This window comes from Leuresthes tenuis, unplaced genomic scaffold (assembly GCF_036924035.1).
Source record: "Leuresthes tenuis unplaced genomic scaffold, fLeuTen1.0.hap1 SCAF_14, whole genome shotgun sequence".
NCBI lineage: Eukaryota > Metazoa > Chordata > Actinopteri > Atheriniformes > Atherinopsidae > Leuresthes > Leuresthes tenuis.
In genome coordinates this window covers 3355775-3377500 of record NW_027325368.1, presented here as the reverse complement: position 1 = coordinate 3377500, position 21726 = coordinate 3355775, and the positions used below count along the sequence as shown (strand labels likewise).

The 21726-nt window shown below is 43.6% G+C and overlaps 1 protein-coding gene across 1 annotated transcript in view; it reads left to right on the top strand.

The window, feature by feature from the left end:
* adcy8 (adenylate cyclase 8 (brain)) overlaps nucleotides 1-21726 on the top strand; it is a 123658-nt gene that overhangs the window by 57720 nt on the left and 44212 nt on the right. The window contains 5 exon segments of the mRNA XM_072363297.1: nucleotides 306-436; nucleotides 654-765; nucleotides 4123-4250; nucleotides 11462-11620; nucleotides 12100-12370. Coding sequence (XP_072219398.1) covers nucleotides 306-436; nucleotides 654-765; nucleotides 4123-4250; nucleotides 11462-11620; nucleotides 12100-12370 — 801 coding nt within the window.

Below are 21726 nucleotides of genomic sequence, written 5' to 3'. Positions count from 1 at the left end.
CAGTGCTTTAGTTTGGACTTTAAATAGTCTTTTAAACTCTTGATCACTTAGCTCTACATTACATTCTGTATATCAAGCTTTTGAAGAACATTTTCAGTATTGTTCCTTTTATTTTTAGTTAGTTGCTTTCTTTTAAACATTTAAACATTTGCCTTTTATTCCACAAAACGAGCATTACCACATTGGAAGGACTGGTGCAAAAGAAAAATGAATTTTTGTTAAGGGTTTCGTGATCTCATCAGATTTTCTGTAGTTTAAAAGCACCGAATCACAACAATCAAGGTCTCGTTTCTCTTCCCCTGCAGGAAAGGCTGGTGTTATCAGTGCTGCCACGTTTTGTAGTTTTGGAGATGATCAACGACATGACAAATGTAGAGGATGAACACCTCCAGCATCAATTCCACAGAATCTACATCCACCGCTATGAGAATGTCAGGTGAGGACTCAACTTTCACTCCATACCGGCTGAATCTGGACCTCAGCAGATAAGCATAACGCATGCTGCTCTGGTCGGATTTACTGCGAGAAATCTGTGGTTCTGTCACTAATCAACTGAGACGTTTTGTGATCACATCACATTTGAACTGTATTCTAAGTACTTTCTTGTAAAAACTAACCCAGATGTGAAAGTGACATTTCCCCATTTTATTCAGCATTCTTTTCGCAGATGTTAAAGGCTTCACAAACCTCTCCACGACGCTGTCGGCGCAGGAGCTGGTGCGAATGTTGAATGAGCTCTTTGCACGCTTTGACCGACTTGCACATGTAAGCGAGTGCTACTTTTGATTCCTAACATACAAATGTCTTGCCTGCCAGCTGATCCATCCATCCCACATGTTCTTGACCCTCAGAGCAAGAGTTACGAGTCGTTTCAGTTGCAATAACTTTGGTTTTGTCACTAAAAAGAACAACTCGTGGTTGATGCTTTTCAGCTCCTGCTACTGACCCCTTAAAGTTTCAAATTTCCACCAATAACTGACTCTTTAGCTTTCATTTTTAGTGAGTCTGAACCCACTAGTCTACAGAGGTTCAGGGTTTACTATCAAACAACCACAAAGAGGTCAAAGTGCTTTAGCCACACCTTCCCAGGTGCAGTCAATGAAGCAAATTTGGACTTTGATGATCATAGACCCCACAAAGACATTTGAGAGAGGTGTAACAGCCCCTTAAAGCATGTCCAACAGGTGATCTGACTTAACTAACCCAAACAATAGAGTCAACACATGTTCTCCAACTTTGGGTATTTGCACATTCATGCAAAGGCAAAGCAAAGCAAAATAATTTCTACAGCATAATTCAATGTCAAGGTGATTCAAAGTGCTTTACAATGAACATAAAGGCATTAAAAACCAAATTTACAGTTTAAAACAGACTGGAAGTACAGTGCAGAGGAAGTTATGAATCAAAGCCCTTTAATTCAGGGAAATTCTTGGCTTGGTTTGTGTTTTAAACATTACAAAATGAAGAAATTTTAGCTGACCTCCGTTTTGTCTTTGTTTAACCGAAGAAAATTCTGGATTATCCAGTCGTTTACGTCTTCGGGACACTTATTAGAGTTTATAAAGGGATATAATCCTCAGGTGTTGCGTTGATGTAGATCTGTGTCACAGCATATTTTGTTGCTTTGCATAATCTGAGCCAGTGGGTGACTGTAAATGTTGAATAAAAGAAGCCCTAGAATTGAACCCTGAAGAACTCCACATGCCATTTGTGTCTAATCAGATTACTTAAAGACACAAAGTTGCCTCTGGTGGGTTGAGCTGGCATCAAATGACCAGTCATACTCTGTATTTCTATCAGGCTGAAAGGCAACACGGCTTCTGTAGCCAAAGCTTAGATTAATCTGATCAATGAAGCATGTGTTTCAGTCGTTTTCTGTCAGATGCAATGCTGGCTGTTGTAGCTGCTGTCTGCACCAAAACAAACAGAAAAGTCGTTTAAAGCAGGCCGTGGGATTACTGCTGATGTCTAAATTAATCCTTTTTATCACCCAGCCTCTAAAATTATATAACGAAAAGGCTGTTAATTGTCTGTTGGTTTTAATTTGCCGAGTTTTGAAGCATTTTATGAGGTCGATGTGGACTTAGAGGCGTGTTTTGATGCAGTTTCAAACACTTCACACTCACTATCGGAGAGAATAACTCGATTTATAGTTAAATAAAATGATGTAAATTAAAAAAGACCGGGTCTTTTCCATTTCTTCTCAGGATTAATTGCTTTCTTTAGCGATGTTTATCTCTTATCTTGCAAACCTAATCTGCCCTGCAGAAGGTTAGGTTTCCAAAGTAAGTTGCCATGGTGATACAACCCAGCTTTATGAGATCAACCTGAAGTCCAGTGCTGGCAGATCAGCTCTGCTGAGTATTTGACGAAGGTTAGACAAAAAAAGGCAACGAAAATCATCAAATAACTGCAATTAATGTCTTTTCAATGAATTAATGAAAGATCCAAACACTCATTTTGATGAGTGTTCAGTTGTTTTTAGGTTTTTATTGAAGTTTGATGATGTATTTAAGGGTTTCTCATGTTCATTCTGTGATGGACAGAGCTTGGAAATATGAAGTTATAGGACCCACCGTGAAAGAACAAATAAATAAATGTAAAAGAATAAGAACATAACATAAAAACAGCTGAAATCAGGACGTCGGCGAACAGCAGCTCAGCGGTTATAGGCCAGATGTTGGTGTTGGTTCGACTTTTGGAAAAGCAGAAAACAGAAAATGAGTGAAAATTAAGCAAAGAAATAGACTATTTTAAAAATGACGTTAAATAAATAGATTAAAATTTGTATGTACGGAAAATATACAAAATAAAGTAGAAAAACTGAAAATAAATGTTTATATTTTGTTCATATTAATGGAAATAAATGAACAAATGAAGAAAATACAAATGTTTGTTTATATTTGTCTGAATTTTTTTACGTTCCTCTTTATTTGTGCATTTATTTTCTTCCCTGCGTCAGATTTAATCCGGCATTTCATGCCGTTCGTAAAGCATAAAACACACATTTCATATCCACAGGGCGGTTAAACGAGTGAATAACTGATCAGATCCACTGTGTGATTCATTAGAAGTTGTTGATTTAATTGATTTTTATGGTCACACATCAAAGGAATGATTTCCAATTCAAACCTTGTTCCATATTTAGTGAGATTACAAAAAGGAGGAGTTGGCTGAGTTAGAGATGGTTAGAGACTAATCCATGCATTCATCTTTAGTAGCTTGATTATTGTAACAGCATCTTTAAAAAGTCAGTTAGACACCTGCAGCTCATCCAGAACTCAGCTGCTGGAGTCCTCACTGAGACCAAAGAAGTGGAGCACATCAGTCCAGCTGTGAGGTCTTTCCACCGGCTGCCGGTCCATCAGAGGATAGACTTTAAAGTTCTGATGCCGGTCCATCAGAGGATAGACTTTAAAGTTCTGATGCTGGTCCATCAGAGGATAGACTTTAAAGTTCTGATGCCGGTCCATCAGAGGATAGACTTTAAAGTTCTGATGCTGGTCCATAAAGCTCTGAATGGTCCAAAACACATCAGTGACCTCCTGACCCACTATGAACCTCCCAGACCCCTCAGGTCATCTGGATCCGGTTCTTTATCAGTTCCCAGAGTCAGAACCAGACCTGGAGAAGCTGCATTCAGCTTCTATGCTCCACATGTCTGGAACAAACTCCCAGAAAGCCTCAGATCAGCTGAAACACTCAGTATTTAAGTCCAGGTTGAAGAAACATCTATTTTCAGCTGCATTTGAATAAGCTTGAGTTTCAAAACGGAATCATATTTTAACTCCTGATTTTATCTTTCATATATATATAATCTTTTCTGATTTTATCTATTGTTCTTATTTCTTTCTTTTGCTTAAATTTTAAATCATGCTTTTTATTTCTTCTGTTTTAATGTCTCTGTGAAGCACTTTGAATCACCTTGTTGTTGAATTGTTCTACACAAATAAACTCGCCTTGCCTAGAGACGGGAGGGAAGAGGATGGTTAGAATGGAGTAAATCAGGCTGATGGCTCAGTTTGGTTTCCTTAAGAGCCTCCATCTTGTTTTCTGTTGTAATGTGGATTATGTTTCTCGTGCAGAGTGTCACCTGTGTGTCTCCTGCTCTGTCTGATGTAGGAACACCACTGTCTACGGATAAAGATCCTGGGAGACTGTTACTACTGTGTGTCCGGTCTACCTGAGCCGCGACAGGACCACGCCCACTGCTGCGTGGAGATGGGCCTGAGCATGATCAAAACCATCAGGTATCAGCGATATTCCTCTGACTTTTCCTTTTAGTGCAGCTCCGTTTGGCTTCCCGAATGTGAGGAGAAGATGATGGAATAATCGCCTCACAGTGTAATTATTCAGTAGGATGTCTTGTGTGATGTTTGAAAATGCGTTAATTGATTTTTAGTCATTGTTATTCAGGCCTCTGCTGAGGGTGTAACCAGAGATATTCTCTGAATTGATTAAGATTTCCAATCTTATCAGCATTCCTATCGGTTTTTTTTAATACCACAGAGTTATGCCAATTTGCTGCTAACTGTAAAGGGGGGGGGGGGGGGGGGTGTTTGGACCCAACTGCAGTACAAAGGAGTTAGAAGACAGTGGTAAAAAGTTCAAGGCTTTACTGAGACTCTGGCAGACAGACAAACAGTTTAGAAACCGGCAAACAGGAATCAGGAGAGGAGAGGAAAAGTTCTTGGTCAGGGACAGAAGGCTGGGTCGAATTACCAGGAGGCAGGGAAGCAGGGAAGCAGGGAATCAGGGAAGCAGGGAATCAGGGAATCAGGGAAGCAGGGAATCAGGGAATCAGGGAAGCAGGGAAGCAGGGAAGCAGGGAATCAGGGAAGCAGGGAATCAGGGAAAGGCGAGGTCGGTACCGGTAAAGCTGGCAGGAGAACGCTGGAAAGACTTGCATGGCAAAGAACAATCTGGCAAAGGATAGAGTGTGGAGCTGGTGACTATATGCTGGGCTGATTGCATGTGATGAGAGGCAGCTGTGTGCACAGGTGAGTGAACTGATGAGGTGTGTGTGGCTGACAGGCTGAGTGGGGCAGGATCAATGGAAAATTACTGATGGTTGGATGACTAAACTGTGACACTAACTGCACCTGTTTGCAGAGCATCCACGGATAAGCAGGCAACTATCAGTGAGTTTTTACTGGAGGAAACTCATACATTTCAGGCAGGTTCTGAGAAAAGAAGCAGAGTAATGTTCCTGGATTTCACAGCAGCTTTGTGGACTTTATTTTCAATGGATGTCGGAGACGTTACATCTTCAAAAAGAGTGAAGGACTGTGTTCAGATTTGAGTAATTTCATATTCAACTCATTAGAAATGTCAGAAATAATGTGCTTCATCAGCCTTCCAGCCAGTCTGCCGCGGGCTTTCATCACTTTAGGATCCACTGCTTTCAAATGAGGAAGGGCAAATATCAGCTGCAACAACATCAAAGCTCAGCAGCTCATGTTGACTTCATGTCACGCACATTTTAAAGTGTCTGAACCTGTCAGAGGCGAAAACTCCTGATGCCGTTGGACCGAGCAGTTTATCAGATCTGCTTTCATCTCACGAGCCCTCCAGAACCCTCATGTCTTCCTGAGGAAACCTTTTAAGAGTAAAGACCCACGGCTTCTTCCTCCAGCCCACGTCTGTGGGAAGGCAGCAGCAGCAAAAAAAAAGACCCACCTGAAGAAAAGCCTCTCTGTGATATTTGCATTTGTAAGAAATTCCCTGCAGCTGTGTTTCTAAGGAGTATCGGTAAGAATTGCATCAGTGAGAGGCACTTTAGCACATGTTTTGGCTCCCAAGAGGGCAGTTTAGCACATGTTTTGGCTCCCAAGAGGGCACTTTAGCACATGTTTTGGCACCCAAGAGGGCACTTTAGCACATGTTTTGGCACCCAAGAGGGCACTTTAGCACATGTTTTGGCTCCCAAGAGGGCAGTTTAGCACATGTTTTGGCTCCCAAGAGGGCCCTTTAGCATGCGTTTTGGCTCCCAAGAGGGCCCTTTAGCACGTTTTGGCTCCCAAGAGGGCACTTTAGCACATGTTTTGGCACCCAAGAGGGCACTTTAGCACATGTTTTGGCTCCCAAGAGGGCACTTTAGCACATGTTTTGGCTCCCAAGAGGGCCCTTTAGCATGCGTTTTGGCTCCCAAGAGGGCCCTTTAGCACGTTTTGGCTCCCAAGAGGGCACTTTAGCACATGTTTTGGCACCCAAGAGGGCACTTTAGCACATGTTTTGGCTCCCAAGAGGACACTTTAGCACATGTTTTGGCTCCCAAGAGGGCACTTTAGCACATGTTTTGGCTCCCAAGAGGGCACTTTAGCACATGTTTTGGCTCTCAAGAGGGCACTTTAGCACGTTTTGGCTCTCAAGAGGGCACTTTAGCACGTTTTGGCTCTCAAGAGGGCACTTTAGCACATGTTTTGGCTCCCAAGAGGGCCCTTTAGCATGCGTTTTGGCTCCCAAGAGGGCCCTTTAGCACATGTTTTGGCTCCCAAGAGGGCACTTTAGCACATGTTTTGGCTCCCAAGAGGGCACTTTAGCATGCGTTTTGGCTCCCAAGAGGGCACTTTAGCACATGTTTTGGCTCCCAAGAGGGCACTTTAGCACGTTTTGGCTTCCAAGAGGGCCCTTTAGCACGTTTTGGCTCCCAAGAGGGCCCTTTAGCATGCATTTTGGCTCCCAAGAGGGCAGTTTAGCACGCGTTTTGGCTCTCAAGAGGGCACTGATGCTGTTGGACCGGCCAGTTTATCAGCTCTGCTTTCATCTCACGAGCCCTCCAGAACCCTCATGTCTTCCTGAGGAAACCTTTTAAGAGTGAAGACCCACGGCTTCTTCCTCCAGCCCACGTCTGTGGGAAGGCAGCAGCAGCAGCAAAAAAAAAAGACCCACCTGAAGAAAAGCTTCTCTGTGATATTTGCATTTGTAAGAAATTCCCTGCAGCTGTGTTTCTTAGGAGTATCAGTAAGAATTGCATCAGTGAGAGGTTTTTAATCGCACCAGATGTCCATAGAAATGGAGATAAAAATATCTCTTGTGATGATATAATTTACAAAAAGATTAAGCAGCAGGGCTTAACAGATTTGACCAGCTCTGTTTCTCTGTGTAATTATCACTTCATAGCAGAAATAGTCTCACAATCATTCACTCACAACACGCTGTTACCCTTCAGATTCTCCTAAAAGCACTCAGAGACTGTTTTCATTTTTAACACTTGATTCATTTTGACCTGTTTGCATCACTTTCTGTGTGACATTGAGGGAGGAAACGTGTTCAGAGATGGATAAGCTGGGAGATTTGTGCCGTATACTGTTAAATCAATATGATGAGCCGAGTACAGGCAACCGCTTTGTGCTGCAACGTTGCTCCTGGAAGAAAGGCTTTGATGAGGATTGTTATCCAGATCAATCAAACTTGGTTATCAGTGGCTGACCAGAGTTGTGCAGAATCAAAACAAACCAAATGTCTTTTCTTCTACATAAACTGGAATTTATAACCTAGCAGTTCAACATAGCGCCGATTTCCAATGATCATAACCAGTTTATTTGCTGAATTTCAGTGGCGTGCAGAGACTTATTGAAGGCAGTTTAGCCGAGGGGGCACTTTAGCATGTGTTTTGGCTCCCAAGAGGGCACTTTAGCACGCAGTTTGGCTCCCAAGAGGGCACTTTAGCACATGTTTTGGCTCCCAAGAGGGCACTTTAGCACGCGGTTTGGCTCCCAAGAGGGCACTTTAGCACACGTTTTGGCTCCCAAGAGGGCAGTTAAGCACTCGTTTTGGCTCCCAAGAGGGCACTTTAGCATGTTTTGGCTCCCAAGAGGGCACTTTAGCACGCGTTTTGGCTCCCAAGAGGGCACTTTAGCACGCGGTTTGGCTCCCAAGAGGGCACTTTAGCACACGTTTTGGCTCCCAAGAGGGCAGTTAAGCACTCGTTTTGGCTCCCAAGAGGGCACTTTAGCATGTTTTGGCTCCCAAGAGGGCACTTTAGCACGTAGTTTGGCTCCCAAGAGGACACTTTAGCACGTGGTTTGGCTCCCAAGAGGGCACTTTAGCACATGTTTTGGCTCCCAAGAGGACACTTTAGCACGTCGTTTGGCTCCCAAGAGGGCAGTTAAGCACTCGTTTTGGCTCCCAAGAGGGCACTTTAGCATGTTTTGGCTCCCAAGAGGGCACTTTAGCACGCGTTTTGGCTCCCAAGAGGGCACTTTAACACACGTTTTGGCTCCCAAGAGGGCACTTTAGCACGTAGTTTGGCTCCCAAGAGGACACTTTAGCACGTGGTTTGGCTCCCAAGAGGACACTTTAGCACGTGGTTTGGCTCCCAAGAGGGCCCTTTAGCACATGTTTTGGCTCCCAAGAGGACACTTTAGCACGTGGTTTGGCTCCCAAGAGGGCCCTTTAGCATGCGTTTTGGCTCCCAAGAGGGCACTTTAGCACGTTTTGGCTCCCAAGAGGACACTTTAGTACGTTTTGGTTCCCAAGAGGGCACTTTAGTATGTTTTGGCTCCCAAGAGGACACTTTAGTACGTTTTGGCTAACCTATAAACCCATCACAGCCGCCTCACGTAAAACGTGAAGTCCACTCTCACAAGGAACATTTACCCACTTGTACTGATTTGGTTTGAACTGATTTTAACTGGACATATATTGAGATGAGATAACATATGTTGTTAATTGATGAAATTGATGGTTGTAAAATCGTGAGATGACAGCGTATCCTTAAGCTGTATGAGGCAGCGTCATCATTACATAATAACCACTGGGACCAAACGTATGATCCATAACTCGTGACCATGGCTGTGTAACATTTAATGTAAAAACTCAATGGTTCTAATTAAAAGAATTAAGCAGCCAGTTTGACAAATACTAAATCCCAAGCAATGGGATATTTAAAACAGCAGGATTATTTCACTGAACTGCCAAGATAAAAGTTATACGAGCTGACATTTTTCATCTTTGTATTTTAATGACAGTCTTGCATTTATTAGCTTTTTTTTTTCCAACCTCATCCCGGCCAATAAAGGAGGTCCATCTTTGAATATAACCCCAATTTTTATGTGATGAAATGTCACATATTCAATAACTCATTTTATTGCATGACGCATGCTTTTATTTTGAAAAAAGGAGATGGGAACAGGCCCCTCGGGGCAGAGTTTAGATAGTAGAGACGTCCTGGACAGCCCAGATGAGGAGACAGGGAGGAGGATAGATGAAAAAGCTTAAGCCATTACTATACTGTGTCACTGTTGCAGAGTCACTAATTTTCCCTGTAATCTTCCATGTCAGAGTAAACAAAGTGTCACATCGTCACCACCCCCCCCCACATCGTTGTTGTCACCGTTAGCAGCAGTTAGTTGGAGCCGATTTCCACCCCAGGTGTCGTTCAGCGGCCGACTGACTTTAAGCACCTGTCACAAACTCCCAGGATGCCTTTCACCTGGCATCCGTCACTTCTGTTATGAGGCATGAAATGAGACGGGGAGGCAGGAATGGGCGTGACAGGCCCGTCTGCTCTTAGGAAACTGTCAACGGCACCAGCTTTAGTCCTGCTTCTGTTGAGGATAATAAAGTATGAAATGAGAAACAAATTAATTAACGAGGGTTAAAAGTCTCCTGGAACTGTTTTTCACCTCTTTTACTGGAGAGAGGCAGATATGCATGAAACGGGTTGTGTTTATTTCTTGGTGGATTAATGAACAATGTTTGGAAGTCAGCGTTATCTCTGACTAAAGGTCGAGTTCATGTTTATTAATTTGTTGAATTAATGCACACAGACTTTGTGTTTCACAGTAAGACCCAAACAAACCAATCATGTCACTTATTTATATCATCCCAAAATACAAATGTACGCTTATAACCGAGAATAAATTATCCCTTTCTCTCATTTATAGATTAGTTTTCAGAACAAATTATATTTGTTCACACCCTTTAAGTCTATTTGCACTCTGTAGCTGCAGAAAAATAAGGCCCCGATCAACACGAATCAACAGAATCTATCGATTGCAATGATTAATTTAAAGAATTATTCAAAAACGTATATTTCTAAACATTTTTATCATTTGTTTGGGGCTTTTCTGAGCTACAGAGTTCATCCTGTGATTGGATGGTGGCAGGTTCCCAACACTTTAAACACCCAATTAATGTAAAATTAATGCCAGATCTTTATTCTTTCAGTTTAACATAGTTTCAGCTCATTTTGGTGTGTTGTAAGATGTGAAGACATCTTAAAAACCTTAATTTGATTTGAAAATAAAAGAAGTTTTCCACATTCTTGCTTTCCATTGACATTCAAACTGTTAGTGTTACATAAAGGTCAAAGTGTCTCATTCTTTATGCCGAACAACCAGTCAGAGGCTCCAGATGGGCTCCTATAAAAGCAATATTCCTGTGAGCCAGCCATCGACTTGTTACAATCTTTATGATGAATTTACACCTAACACCATTTTACCTCCTTTCTCCTCCTCTGGTTCAAACTGTCCTGATTTTCTCTGTGACAGAAACAGCTTCGGGCGAATGCTCATTTGTGACCACTCTGTTAGTCTGAAAGCTCCTTGGATAAAAGCTCCTGCTGAACATAAATGTACCTCAAAGGTGGCTGAAAATGGACAGAATCCAGAAACAAATGGACCAACCCAGCCTCACGACAGGCTGTGACATGCCTACAAAGGTCCACAGGGCAAAACATCCCAGTGAAACCTCAGATTTAGTGCAGCTACTGTGTTGTCATGACTCTGTTCCCTACGCAGAAACAGCTGAAGTTTCCTACAGCTCCATGTTCCAGTGTTATGAAACACATTTTCTGTGACTCGCCACTGTTCTGTTCGCCTCAAAGGTCCAAAACTCACAGACCTTTGAGCAAATCTGAGCAAATGCTAAAGTGATTTGTTCCATATTGAATATAGTATCTTATTTCTTAGTGTTATATAACCACATAAAATTATGTTTATTTCCTTTTCTTTCCATTTTGCCATCCACTGTGGGACTAATAAAGAACTATTTTATATCATCTTATCTCATCCAACTATGAGATCTGCTTTGTTTTTAAACAATCTTTGCACTTTCTGATTATTTACTTTTATGCTGCACCAGATGCTAGCATTAGCGCTGATGCTACCTGCTACCTGGAACTGGTTATAGGTTGACATTCATGCATCGTGATTCCCGTCACATCACATGAACACCGCCCGGCAGACAACAAAAGCCGAGGGACGGGTTGCTCTCTGACATTTACAACCAGGGATTGTTTGGACAAATGTATGTTTTTCACCTTTTCTGATGAGCTGCTGCAACACAAAAGCTGCCCCCAAACTGCAGCTGTCACATGCTCCAGATGTAATGTTCTCAGCAGGGAACCGATGCATATAAAACACTGTTGGATTGGTTTTTCTCTTTGGATTTTAACGGTAATGCTCACATAACTGAAATCAGGACATTATTTGCCCTCTATCTGTCTTTCTTTCAGATATGTGAGATCACGAACGAAACACGACATCGACATGCGCATCGGGATCCACTCGGGCTCGGTGCTGTGCGGCGTGCTGGGACTCAGGAAGTGGCAGTTTGACGTCTGGTCCTGGGACGTGGACATTGCCAACAAGCTGGAGTCTGGGGGCATCCCGGGGTGAGGGAACCAGTTGTTTACTGGCCGTTTTGTTGGTGGAAAACGGAGCCACTGATGCTCCATTTGGTTTTCAGGCTGATTGGTCCGTTTGCCCTTGAGAGGTCCAATGGAATCAGTTCCCATCTGTTACAGAGCGACACTGTAACCCGACCTGTGCGCTTTACTGAAATTAGTTACATAACACGACAGTTAACAGTATTACTAAGCCATAAACAGATTATTGCATCATGTACTGTATGTTTTTTCATCTCATCCAGCACACTCAGATCCCTCTTGTGGTGAAACATAGTGGACCCGACCCTTCATTTGACCCACATTTAGTCACTGAAACTGTGCAGGATTTCATTCACACCTGCACAGCTCAGTGATTGGCTGCTCCTGTCTGGGTGAATTAACCTGCAAGACTCTTTGCTTTAGGTGGAAACCTTCAAACTTTGTTACACTGTGTGATTCGTAATTTATTTCCTTCCTTGCTTCAGGAGGATTCACATCTCCAAAGCAGCTCTGGACTGTTTGAATGGCGACTATGAGGTAGAGGAAGGCCACGGGAAGGACCGCAATGACTTCCTTCGGCGCCACAACATTGAAACGTACCTGATCAAGCAGCCTGAGGACAGCCTGCTGACCTTGCCGGAGGACATCATGAAGGAGGCGGCCAGCTCGGCTGACCGCCGGGCCAGCAGTGCCACCTTTAATGAGGCCTCCTGGAGCCCGGAGCTTCCCTTTGACAACATTGTGGGGAACCAGAACGTAAGTCCCGCCGCGGCTTGAAACTCGAGCCACGTTGTGCAGCTGATCGCACTGTGAATGAACGTCTGTCTGAACTGACAACTTGTTCCGCAGTTGAAGGTTAAACTCATGTGGGGTCGGTGCTTTTATCTGGATGTCTCTTGGTTTGACAAACTGGAACAAGCAGAAAAATCTCAACCTGCTTGTTTTGTTAGAAACGACTCGAAGCTTCACTGCAGGATGATGTTGTTTGACGGCACGTTTTCTCAGTTTTCTTGCCTGTTTGTTGGTTGTTTTGTCTTTTTCTCTTGTTTTTTTTTTCTGGGAATAAGTGAGATCGCTTTCAGTGTAGGGAATGCGTTACCATGGTGACCAATCACCCGTGAGGATGACGAGCTTGTGATTGCGTGGCCCTTGAAAACATCCTCCTCATTCCATCGCCATTCATTTGTATTCGAGTTTCGACAACAAAGCACCCTCTGGAGGCATCATGTTGACATTTTCGACAGAAATGGTTTAATTGGGACTGGATAGTGTAGTGGTATGATTGCCACCTTTCATGTGGGAGATCTGGGTTCAAATCCCCTGCATGAAAGGTACTGTCTCCAGTAGGGGTCCTTAGGCAAGGCCCCCTTACCCTACCTGCCTATCTGTAAGTCGCTTTGGATAAAAACGTCTGCTAAATGCATAAACATAAACAATTTGGAAAGAATAAATCATCGTCTTTCCTCTTGAAGAGCCGAGTGGAAGCGAAAGGGAGAGAACAGTTCGGAGAGAGAGTCGGATACGATTTCTTTTCTCCAGTATAGCACAGAGTAGGAGGCAGGAGGAGCTGTTCCTCAGTCATGAATCCATTGCATTTTCAGGAGAGACAGGTGAAGAGGCTACTTTTATGTTGCCTCGGTGCTTGATGGTTTGTTTGGCTGGTACGACCAATAGATCAATCCTGGAAAGGTTCAGTTGCAGGTGGTGTTCCTCCATCCACTGTTAGACCAGCTCAGATCTGTCAAGTACCGCCAGGTACGTCGAGGAACTTAGGACACAGATGCAGGGTCTTTGGATTCCAAAAGGGTTTTATTTTATAACCACACAGGGCACTGCAGGGCGATCTCCTGGCAGCGCAAAATAAACGAGCTATGAAACTCTCTCCTCTGTAACTATGGCGGAGAAGGAGCGCAGCTATGAAATTTATAAAACATAAAACTGTCCACGCTGGGAGGAAAACAAAAGCTAGGAATAGTTAACCAAACAAAAGGCGCACTCTTCCAAAACAGAGGCTCTATGAAAGTTTAACGTGAACTTAAAGGCTCACCTTTAACGGTGGCAAAAGATTTTTCAATAAATCAAAACACTCCGCTAATCGGAGGTGGCTACGAAAGTTACAACAAAATTCGCTCCTTGAAAACGGAGGAAAAACAAGGCTGTGAAACTTACCGTTAGACAATAACTAAACTATGGCTATGGAACAATTTACAAACAAAACAGCACTGCAGGAGAAACGCTCGCTGCAGGCTCGTGGTTTCTATGACACATGGGACAAGACAGATGGCTGGTAAGGTACTCGAAAGATACAACATACTGGCGACGAGAAAAGGGAAACGCAGACTATTTGAACACACGAGGGACCAAGGGGAACAGGTGGAAACACTTGGGAATCAGGGAAGACGATGAGACGCATGACACGGGAGGAAGGGGAAGTTACCTGAAAATTGCCGACTATGACAGGTAACAACGAAAAATCACTCCTAGAAAGTGGAGAAAAAACAAAGCTGTGAAACTTGCCGTTACAATAAATAAACTAAGGCTATGGAACAATAGATTACAAAGCAAGTCAGCACTGCAGGAGAGTCGCTCGCTGCAGGCTCGTGGAATCTGTGGGTTCAAGACAAGGCAGGTGGCTGGTAATGAAGCTCAAAATGAGACAACATACTGGTGACGAGACAAGGGAAACGCAGACTATTTGAACACATGAAGGACCAAAGGGGAACAGGTGGAAACACCTGGGAATCAGGGAAGAAAATCAGACGCATGACACGGGAGGAAAGGGAAGATACCTGAAACCAGAGGGGAAGATAAGTGAGTTTTCAAAATGTTTATGTTATGTTTATCCATTTAGCAGACGCTTTTATCCAAAGCGACTTACAGGTAGGCATGTAGGGTAAGGGGGCCTTGCCTAAGGACCCCTACTGGAGGTAGTACCTTTCATGAAGGGGATTTTAACTCAGGTCTCCCACATGGAAGGTGGCAATCATACCACTACACAGGTATAAGACAGGAAATGACAAGACATGAAACGGAACGTAGATCGTGACAAGATCCACGATGAGACGCTGGGGTCATCTGGTTGGAGTAATAGTAATACATTGGAAAGGGAAGAAGGCCCAGCATCGAGCTTGGGCGTCCCCTGGAGAGATGATGGTACATGGACAGGCTTGTTCTGGCACATTGAAAACGCTCACAGGGAGGTCGGCGTGTTGCAACAGTGGTAGGCTCAGTCCACGGCAAAGTTTATCCATCTTTATCCTGCTGGCCTTCATGAATTCAGGCTTCCCGTTAGCCCAGGGATGTCAAACTCCGGTCCTGGAGGGCCGCTGTCCGGCAGGTTTTAGATGTTTCCCTGCTTCAACGAACCTGAATCAGATCAATGCATCATTAGCAGAACATTTAATCTGAATCAGGTGTGTTGAAGCAGGGAAACATCTAAAACCTGCAGGACAGCGGCCCTCAAGGACCGGACTTTGACATATGTGGGTTTGCCCGAATAGACGAAGCATCTATTTCACTGAAAGATTTCCTGAGCAGTTCAAGCTGGTGACATTTGTAGCTCTCTCTCCGCCACAGTTCCTATCCCTGTCACAGAAATCCTATTTGGTTGTTAACGAGTGCTGCTTGAAAGCGCACCTGCTGCTGCTTTCATAACCAACAAAGTCTCTGAGGCCTGTTCAATGTCCTTCTGTGGTCATTCATTCTGAATTATTATGAAAAACCGACTCTGTTATCTGTCGGTTCTTACTTCAGAGTGCGTCATTTATTAAATATAATGTTCAATATCATTTTCATAGATTAGTTTGCTGTGCATTGATGTTGGGATAGATCAGGCTTGTGCCATTCTTCTTGAATTAGATCCAACCAGGACATTCACAGGCTCATACATGTAGAGAGAAGGCTGCATTTGCATGCCCAGATTGTGTTGGGAGGACGATCTGTTGCAGCCTTCATGCTGCCTGGCCAGGACTCAGTGTTCCTGAACCAGAACCCTACTGATGACTCTGTCCAGCATGCTGCTTCTGTTCCAGGCTGTTCACCAGGAAAACTGGTGGAGGCCGAATGAAAATGTCCTCGACTCACGGCAGGTGGAGATGTTCTTCTCAACCTAGCATTAAGCTTTGAGGGTTGAATGATCAACTTTGCTCCATTTTAACATTAATTATCAAGCTAAGTACAAACTGACTGAATATAACACAAACTTACTGAATCGTCTAAGTTTAAAATGTACTTGTGTGCACTCTGTAAGGTGGAATTGAGCAGAAACAGCAGATGTGCAGAGCTTGAGTTGCTTTTTGTTTGGTCCGCAGCAGCCATGAGCTAAAGTCTGCGTCTCCTGCTGGGAATAATGACGATGTGTGGAGCTCCTCGGCTACGCTAACCATGTCAGGGGCTTATAGGATTTGATGTAAGCGTGTGTTTGGATTCAGAGGAATGCTATTTCTGAAAAGTGCCTCCTCTTTGTTTCTGGCACAATGAAAGCCTGTCAGGACAGTCACATCAAATCAAAGCTCTTTGCATATCAAAGGCTTCTCCAAGGAGTTCTGAAGCGTCTTTTATGTTTTCGCTTGCAGCAGAAGTTCTCGCTCTCCGGTGGGTTTCTGCCCTCAGGGACCCTCCCCTCACATCCTGTTGGTCTGATTCAGTTTTCAGCATCGCTGAGTTGAGGGCAAAACAGAGTATATTGTATGTATTTTTGTATGTTTGTGTGTGTTTATCAGTCAGATAGAGTAAAAGTCACTTCTTCAAAGTCACTGGTTCGAATCATGAAAACGTGAATGTTAGAAAGGACGATTCTGGGTGAAAAAGTCTTTAAACTGTGAAAGATGCAACGCACTACTGGTCTAATGTCCCAAGCCACCCCTCATTTCCTTATATTTTCCTTCCAATCAGCCAGACTTTCCTCTAACCTTTCAAAGTGGTCTTTAGCAATAGTTCCCCAGGCTTTCTGAAGGTCTCTGGCTGCTTTTTTCACTCATTTTCAGAGGAATCTGTGCCAAAAGTTGCTTTGCCAAAAGTGATTATCACATTTTATTACCTCAGAGTGAACTGTTTGTTTTCTACCCATCAGAACAGCTGTTTCTATTACAGGTGTTTCTGTCCAAAGGGACAGGCAGAGCAGCCCTGTGAGGATCAGAGGTTGTTGATTCAGTTTTACGAGATGTTTCAGGGTAAATGTAGGGATGGAGGATCATTCTTAATGCAAATGCAGTCAATGGCATGCGAGCTGACCTCGTCAGGGAAGGAAAAGGCGAAGTTAGAGCAGAAGAATCAGCATTTGTGAGGCTTTTGCCAGATGGAAGTCCCTGATTAAGAACAAAGGTCTTTGGAGTGACACCAGTTTCTGGTTTTCTCCTCAGCAGGTAATCTATCCAACGTATAGACAGTAGGAGCTTGAGATGGCGGCCATCTTCAGCTTGAGCACCATGTGCCAATAACTGCTACGAACTCTTAATTTAAGGCGAACTTTTACTGGTGGACTTGAGATGTAAGTTCAGCTCTTTTGCTTCAGTTGAAGCTCTGATTGGACGCCTGATAAACCGAGACTTTAGGAAATAAGGCTGACCTGACTGGGTGGAGTTACAGGGTGGAGTTACTTTCAGTGGCTGCTGACTGACTGGTATTACCTTCATGGTGAAACCACACTTGTGTTATTGTGTCCAACCGTGGTAGTGTTCGCTGAAATTCGTTGAAATCTGCCGTTTGAGGCTTTTTTCAATGCATATAATAACTTGGCATAACTTTGCAGCTGGAGGTAAGAGACATGTCCAGCAGAGAAGGAGGAAGGAACATTTATTCTGGTCTGGAAAGCTTCACTGGTTGGCATTAGGGCGTTGATGTGTTCCACATAAGTTATGGGTCAGGTCTGGTGGGACAGAGTCCAAAGGACAAAGGTTGTGGTGAATAACCGGGGTCTCACACCAAAAGCAACCACGGCTGCTCAGGGCGCTCACAACCCGCCGCCTCTGCTGCCAGAAGCAGCGGGGCTTTCAAATAGCAGGCATATTTAATAATCCATCTATACATCGGTTCCTGCAATAATAAGTTTCTCCTCCATGGTTTTTACTCTCACTCTGCCCTTTTCCACCTTTTTTCCTCCATTTTCCACCTTTTTCCCGCCATTTTCCGCCTTTTTTCCTCCATTTTCCACCTTATTTCCTCCATTTTCCCGCCATTTTCCACCCTTTTTCCACCATTTTCCGCCTTTTTTCCTCCATTTTGCACCTTTTTTCCTCAAATTTCCACCTTTTTTCCTCCATTTTCCACCTTTTTCCCTCCATTTTCCGCCTTTTTTCTGCTTTCGGAATCCAGATCGGCTGTGTCGCGTCGCTGCTCATTTGCGTAAAGTTGAGCCTCTCTCAACTTTCGAAGCTCAAGAAGCTCATGAAGCTCACAACGCCGGCTGCTCATCAGGCTTTCATTAGATTGAAAATGAATGGCAGCTGGCCGCCTCGGCCGCTCAAAACGCTTGTAGGCAATGTCTGTCTCTTCCTGGTGTGGAAATCCCCCATCTGGGCCTCCCAAAGACTAAGTCTCATATTAAATCCACAGTTGAGTTCACTTGACTGTTAAACGTTGTTGTTATTAACTGCTCATATCAACAGCTGACAGGGAGCTCCTTTATGCAGTGCAGTGAGGTAATTATAGACATAACACAGTTTACATGCTGACATTTGCAACAGGAACCTCCGATAACCGTAAACAACTGGTTAAAGACGCCTAATAAAGATCTTCACAGGCAGCTGAAACACCAGTAGGCAGGTAACAACCCTGCTGTTATTTGCCATAAAAACCGCGCTCAGTATCTGTGGCAACACATTTTCGTCATCATCCTGCTTTTTATTGTGAACTACACTCAATAAATGACTTTATATCCTGGCCATCGCGGTGAATACTCTCTGATCTGCATTCATCAAACCCAGTAGATTCATCCACAGAAGGACATGTGAGGCCAATACGATGAGCTCCAGCCATGAAATCCTACTCCAGGCTCCGCGTAGGCTCTCTGCACCGGCTGCATGACTCTGTCTTTACCTCTTTCATGCTTCGCTGTGTACCTGCTGGCTGCCATGATGCACAGCACCGTCACGGTGCTTTCCCCTTGAAGGAGGTTGTGCGCCTCCTCAAAGGACCCAGTTGCTCTGTGACTGTGAAATCCAGCCAAAAGGAAATGGGGTCATTTTCAAATTTAATTTAACTTCAGCTGAGGAGACTCTCATTCAAAATGCGAGCTGTCTGAGGCATGAAACAGTTCAGATCTCAGCCTAATTCACCCTCCGCTGGTTGCATGTTAAAGTCTTGCCATGCCGAGGTTTTCTTACACCATGGAGGTTTGCAATTACCTCTCGAGGTGGAAATAACCTCAGCTGAGCAGTTAAAGGGGAATTATCAGTGCCAGGTAAGAAGCTGCGCTCATAAAGTTTATTAAGACATAATCCTTAATGTGCAGGCTTCATGGCAGTCTGTCTAACAAATGTCAAGCCATTTCACTTCCCATGCCAGTGTTGGTCCAGAGCCTTACTTTGGCCTGAGGCGTGTTTGTGGTTTATATAACTGCCTGCATGCAATCCTTTGAAGAGAACTAAACAAGACATGTTGCAGTGAATTATACTTTCTGGCTCAAAGTGTCAGTAAATCCGTCACTCTGGCAGACATTTGAGATTCTCTGACATTTCTTTATGTGTTCATGCTATCAGATCTTATAGTCTCAGCCCCACCTCCATATGGCCTTTTACTAGCATCATATGCTGGCATTTTCCAGCAGATGAACGTGTTCTGTTATTATTAGGCATCTTAAATGTAACCCCATCCCACTGCCCTCATACAGCCAAACAAACTGCTCGGGGAAGCATCACACTAGCCAGTATAAAGACGGGAAATGCCAGATGGACTCATGTGCCCTTTAGGCTGCATGCTTCCTCAGGGGCCTGGACGCCAAAAACAATCATGACAGTGCGGCTCATGGCGCTGCGTCCTCCAAGTCCGTTATCATGAATCGAAGGCAGAGGGCAGTCATCTCATTGAGGTTAGAAAACGCTCTGTTTGACCAGCCTTGATGATATGCAGTTTTTTGATAACCTGGCTCCAAAACATGCTGAAACTCCAGGTTCTTTCAGGTAGAAGAAGCGTCTAAAACGTGCTGAAACTCCAGATTCTTTAAGGTAGAAGAAGGGTCTAAAACATGCTGAAACTCCAGATTCTTTCAGGTAGAAGAAGCGTCTAAAACATGCTGAAACTCCAGATTCTTTCAGGTAGAAGAAGCGTCTAAAACATGCTGAAACTCCAGATTCTTTCAGGTAGAAGAAGCATCTAAAACATGCTGAAACTCCAGATTCTTTCAGGTAGAAGAAGCGTCTAAAACATGCTGAAACTCCAGACTCTTTCAGGTAGAAGAAGCATCTAAAACATGCTGAAACTCCAGATTCTTTCAGGTAGAAGAAGCGTCTAAAACGTGCTGAAACTCCAGATTCTTTCAGGTAGAAGAAGCGTCTAAAACGTGCTGAAACTCCAGATTCTTTCAGGTAGAAGAAGCGTCTAAAACTTGCTGAAACTCCAGATTCTTTCAGGTAAAAGAAGCGTCTAAAACATGCTGAAAGTCCAGATTCTTTCAAGTAGAAGAAGCGTCTAAAACATGCTGAAACTCCAGATTCTTTCAGGTAGAAGAAGCGTCTAAAACATGCTGAAACTCCAGATTCTTTCAGGTAGAAGAAGCGTCTAAAACATGCTGAAACTCCAGATTCTTTCAGGTAGAAGAAGCGTCTAAAACATGCTGAAACTCCAGATTCTTTCAGGTAGAAGAAGCGTCTAAAACATGCTGAAACTCCAGATTCTTTCAGGTAGAAGAAGCGTCTAAAACATGCTGAAACTCCAGATTGTTTCAGGTAGAAGAAGCGTCTAAAACATGCTGAAAGTCCAGATTGTTTCAGGTAGAAGAAGCGTCTAAAACATGCTGAAACTCCAGATTCTTTCAGGTAGAAGAAGCGTCTAAAACATGCTGAAACTCCAGATTCTTTCAGGTAGAAGAAGCGTCTAAAACATGCTGAAACTCCAGATTCTTTCAGGTAGAAGAAGCGTCTAAAACATGCTGAAACTCCAGATTCTTTCAGGTAGAAGAAGCGTCTAAAACATGCTGAAAGTCCAGATTCTTTCAGGTAGAAGAAGCGTCTAATACATGCTGAAACTCCAGATTCTTTCAGGTAGAAGAAGCGTCTAAAACATGCTGAAACTCCAGATTCTTTCAGGTAGAAGAAGCGTCTAAAACATGCTGAAACTCCAGATTGTTTCAGGTAGAAGAAGCGTCTAAAACATGCTGAAACTCCAGATTCTTTCAGGTAGAAGAAGCGTCTAAAACATGCTGAAACTCCAGATTCTTTCAGGTAGAAGAAGCGTCTAAAACATGCTGAAACTCCAGATTCTTTCAGGTAGAAGAAGCGTCTAAAACATGCTGAAACTCCAGATTCTTTCCGGTAGAAGAAGCGTCTAAAACATGCTGAAACTCCAGATTCTTTCAGGTAGAAGAAGCGTCTAAAACATGCTGAAACTCCAGATTCTTTCAGGTAGAAGAAGCGTCTAAAACATGCTGAAACTCCAGATTCTTTCAGGTAGAAGAAGCGTCTAAAACATGCTGAAACTCCAGATTCTTTCAGGTAGAAGAAGCGTCTAAAACATGCTGAAACTCCAGATTCTTTCAGGTAGAAGAAGCGTCTAAAACGTGCTGAAACTCCAGATTCTTTCAGGTAGAAGAAGCGTCTAAAACATGCTGAAAGTCCAGACTCTTTCAGGTAGAAGAAGCGTCTAAAACATGCTGAAACTCCAGATTCTTTCAGGTAGAAGAAGCGTCTAAAACATGCTGAAACTCCAGATTCTTTCAGGTAGAAGCAGCGTCTAAAACATGCTGAAACTCCAGACTCTTTCAGGTAGAAGAAGCGTCTAAAACATGCTGAAAGTCCAGATTCTTTCAGGTAGAAGAAGCGTCTAAAACATGCTGAAACTCCAGATTCTTTCAGGTAGAAGAAGCGTCTAAAACATGCTGAAACTCCAGATTGTTTCCAGTAGAAGAAGCGTCTAAAACATGCTGAAACTCCAGATTCTTTCAGGTAGAAGAAGCGTCT